At 46.3% G+C, this 4,599-nt stretch overlaps 1 protein-coding gene across 1 annotated transcript in view; it reads right to left on the reverse strand.

Moving 5' to 3' along the window:
• The window catches only part of SNRK (SNF related kinase), a 32,989-nt gene that overhangs the window by 6,483 nt on the left and 21,907 nt on the right, over window positions 1-4,599 (reverse strand). The window contains exon 5 of the mRNA XM_009640166.2: window positions 3,086-3,220. Coding sequence (XP_009638461.1) covers window positions 3,086-3,220 — 135 coding nt within the window. The remainder of the gene's footprint in view (window positions 1-3,085; window positions 3,221-4,599) is intronic.

Genomic DNA, 4,599 nt, shown 5'->3' on the forward strand with positions numbered 1-4,599 from the left:
CTATTCCTGATACAAGCCAGGATGCCATTGGCCTTCTAGGCCACCTGGGCACACTGCTGGCTCATATTCAGCCGGCTGTCAACCAACACCCCCAGGTCCTTTTCTGCTGGGCAGCTTTCCAGCCACTCTTCCCCAAGCCTGTAGCATTGTGTGGGGTTGTGACCCAAGTGCAAGACCCAGCACTGAGCCTTGTTGAACACCATAGTTAGCCTCCGCCCATCGATCCAGGCTGTCTAGATCCCTCTGTAGAGCCTTCCTACCCTCCAGCAGATCCCACCCAATTTGGCGTCGTCTGCAAACTTACTGAGGGTGCACTCAATCCCCTCATCCAGATAGTTGATAAAGATATTAAACAGTACCAGCCCCAGTACTGAGCCCTGGGGAACACCACTTGTGACTGACCACCAACTGGATTTAACTCCATTCACCACAACTCTTTGGGCCCAGCCATCCAGCCAGTTTTTTACCCAGCAAAGAGCATGCCTGTCCAAGCCATGAGCAGCCAATTTCTCCAGGAGAATGCTGTGGGAAACAGTATCAAAGGCTCTACTAAAGTCCAGGTAGACAACATGCACAGCCATTCCCTCACCCACTAACGGATCACCTTGTCACAGAAGGAGATCCAGCTGGTCAAGCAGGACCTGCCTTTCATAAACCCATGCTGACTGGACCTGATCACCTGGTTGTCCTGTACATGCTGCGTGATGGTATTCAAGATGATCTGCTCCATAACCTTCCCTGGCACCAAGGTCAGACTGACAGGCTGTAGTTCCCCGGATCCTCCTTCTGGGCCTTCCTGTCACATTTGCTAACTTCCAGTCAACTGGGACCTCCCCAGTTAGCCAGGACTGCTAATAAATGATGGACAGTGGCTTGGTGAGCACTTCTGCCAGCTCCCTCCCTCCATCCCTTGGGTGGATCCCATCTGGCCCCATATACCTGTGTGTGTCTAAGTGGTGTAGCGGGTCCCTAACCACTTCCGCTTGGATTATGGGGGCTTCATTCTCCTCCTGTCTTCCAGCTCAGAGGGCCAGGTACCCAGAGAACAACAGGTTTTACTACTAAAGACCGAGGCCAAAAAAGCATTAAGAACTTCAGCCTTTTCCTCATCACACACACAGAATCACACAGAATCGTAAGGGTTGGAAGGGACCTCAGGAGATCATCTAGTCCAACCCCCCTGCTAAAGCAGGCTCACCTAGAGCATGCTACACAGGACTTCATCCAGGCGGGCTTTGAATATCTCCAGAGAAGGAGACTCCACAACCTCCCTGGGCATGCCTGTCCAAGCCATGAGCAGCCAATTTCTCCAGGAGAATGCTGTGGGAAACAGTATCAAAGGCTCTACTAAAGTCCAGGTAGACAACATGCACAGCCATTCCCTCACCCACTAACGGATCACCTTGTCACAGAAGGAGATCCAGCTGGTCAAGCAGGACCTGCCTTTCATAAACCCATGCTGACTGGACCTGATCACCTGGTTGTCCTGTACATGCTGCGTGATGGTATTCAAGATGATCTGCTCCATAACCTTCCCTGGCACCAAGGTCAGACTGACAGGCTGTAGTTCCCCGGATCCTCCTTCTGGGCCTTCCTGTCACATTTGCTAACTTCCAGTCAACTGGGACCTCCCCAGTTAGCCAGGACTGCTAATAAATGATGGACAGTGGCTTGGTGAGCACTTCTGCCAGCTCCCTCCCTCCATCCCTTGGGTGGATCCCATCTGGCCCCATATACCTGTGTGTGTCTAAGTGGTGTAGCAGGTCACTAACCACTTCCGCTTGGATTATGGGGGCTTCATTCTCCTCCTGTCTTCCAGCTCAGAGGGCCAGGTACCCAGAGAACAACAGGTTTTACTACTAAAGACCGAGGCCAAAAAAGCATTAAGAACTTCAGCCTTTTCCTCATCCTTTGTCCCTATGTTTCCCCTTGCATCCACCAAAGGATGGAGATTCTCCTTAGCCCTCCTTTTGTTGCTAATGTATTTATAGAAACATTTTTAATTGTCTTTTACAGCAGTAGCCAGATTTAAGTTCTAGTTGGACTTCGGCCCTTCTAATCTCCCTGCGTAACCTCATGACATCCTTGTAGTCCTCCTGAGTTGCCTGCCCCTTCTTCCAATGGTCATAAACTCTCTCTTTTTTTCCTGAGCTCCAGCCAAAACTCTCTGTTCAGCCAGGCCGGTTTTCTTCCCCACCAGCTCTCATTTTGGCACATGGGGATGGCCTGCTCCTGCACCTTTAAGACTTCCTTTTTGAAGAATGTCCAGCCTTCCTGGACTCCTTTTCCCTTCATGACTGCCTCCCAAGGGACTCTGCCAACCAGGCTCCTAAACAGGCCAAAATCTGCCCTCCAGAAGTCCAAGGTGGTAGTTCTGCTGACCTCCCTCCTTACTTCTCCAAGAATCGAAAACTTATCATTTCATGATCGCTGTGCCCCAAGATGGCCTCCAACCCTCACATCACCCACAAGTCCTTCTCTGTTCACCAACAACAGGTCCAGCAGGGCGCCCTCTCTAGTTGGCTCACTCCCCAGTTGTGTCAGGAAGTTGTCTTCCACCCACTCCAGAAGCCTCCTAAACTGTTTCATCTCCGCTGTATTGTATTTCCAGCAGACATCTGGTTAAGTTGAAGTCCCCCATGAGAACAAGGGCTAGCAATTGTGAGACTTCCTCCAGCTGCTTACAGAATCTTCAGCCTGGTTGGGTGGTCTATAACAGACTCCCACCATCATATCTGCCTTCTTGGCCTTCCCCCTGATACTTTCCCATAAACACTCAACCCTATTGCCACCATCATTAAGCTCTAGACAATCAAAACGCTCCCTTAGCACACAGGGCTACCCCAAATCTATTGCAGTATCTTTAAATGGGTAATTAAAGCAATTAATTCAACAGTTTTCCTTAGACAATTGATATCAAGAAGAACATAACCTACAGATTTTTGCTTTAGGCTTGATTTAGGGGATGTTTTGCAATGAATACGTATTTTAATTTTTTAAGAAATAAGTACTTGAGCAATTAAATAATAGTCTCATTAGGCCAGGTTAGGAAAAAAAGAAACCATTTAGATTCCTAAATTCTCACCTGAACTGGGCTTTAATGTTGCTAGGGCTTGCAGATCTGGTCTGAATTTCTTTCTCTTGTTTTTCTCGCAGAATCCTTTCAGCTAGCAAGAAGTAAGTAGCAGTGATGTGATTGTATTTGTTAGTTTCCAATGCCCTAAGGAAAATACAAAACATGAAATAAACCATATATCAATGGTTTTTAGAAAACTGGTCAGACATCTTACATGCTTTGCTGTACTTCTCATAGCAGGAAGAGCACCTGAACACAGAACTGTGCATTTTTTATGTTTTGACAAGTATGTCTTGTTTTTATTAAAAATAAAAATAAACTCAACTATAGTTGAATGAGGATACCTTTAGAATATCATCCAAAAAAAAGAGTAATACTTCCTTTACTGAGCATTCTTTAAATGATAAAATTGTATTTTATTAACGTTATGCACCAACAGTGGGGCTTTCCCGCTGGCACACGCAACTGCAAAGTACTGGTATGTGTTTGTGCATCAACTGGAGGAAAAACCTTCATTATTTTAGGGCTGTCACATTAAGTTTACAGTAAAATTAAGTTCATAATCCAGTAAGAATCATTCAGACATTCTAACAGAAAGGATGCCACTGTTATGCAGCTAAAAGCTTAAGAAGCAAGACTGCCGCTTGCCCTCTCCCCCCCCAAATGGTAAGAGAGTAACAGTTTTTCCAGCTTAAACACAAACAAATTAAAAACCCAACTTTAAGTCCTCTTTTGAGAACATTTTAGAAATTTGGGGGGTTAATCTACTAGAAAAAACTACATAGCTTTCTAGCAAGCTCTCTCAGTGACAATGACTATTTTGTATTATATAGATAAAAGGAATAATATTGTAAATTAAGAAAGATTCAGGTATACTGGGAACATACTAAGGGAAAAAACACTAGAATTTTATCACCTCCAAATATGCATGAGTTGTGAAACACAAGTAAAAGCATGGACTTCAAAGCAGTTAAGTTTACTCAAGATGGCAAACTACCACAGGAATTGAACACTGTTAGAATCATAGAATCACTTTGGTTGGAAAAGACCTTTGAGATCATCAAGTCCAACCTTTAACCTAACCCTGACATCCCACCACTAAACCATGTCCCTAAGCACCTCATCTATCCTCCTTTTAAATACCTCCAGGGAGGAGGACTCGACCACCTCCCTGGGCAGCCCATTCCAGAGCCTGACAACCCTTTCAGTGAAGAAGTTTTTCCTGATGTCTAGCCTAAACCTGCCCTGGTGCAGCTTCAAACCATTCCCCCTCGTCCTATCATCTGTTACCAGGGAGAAGAGGCCAACCCCCACCTCACTACAGCCTCCTTTCAGGTAGTTGTAGAGGGCGATCAGGTCTCCCCTCAGCCTCCTCTTCTCCAGACTAAACAACCCCAGTTCCCTCAGCCGCTCCTCGTATGACTTGTGCTCTAGACCCCTCACCAGCTTGGCTGCTCTCCTCTGGACCTGTTCCAGCAATGCAACATCTTTCTTGTAGTGAGGGGCCCAAAACTGAACACAGT

Source organism: Egretta garzetta, unplaced genomic scaffold (assembly GCF_000687185.1).
Source record: "Egretta garzetta isolate BGI_Z169 unplaced genomic scaffold, ASM68718v1 scaffold96, whole genome shotgun sequence".
Lineage (NCBI taxonomy): Eukaryota > Metazoa > Chordata > Aves > Pelecaniformes > Ardeidae > Egretta > Egretta garzetta.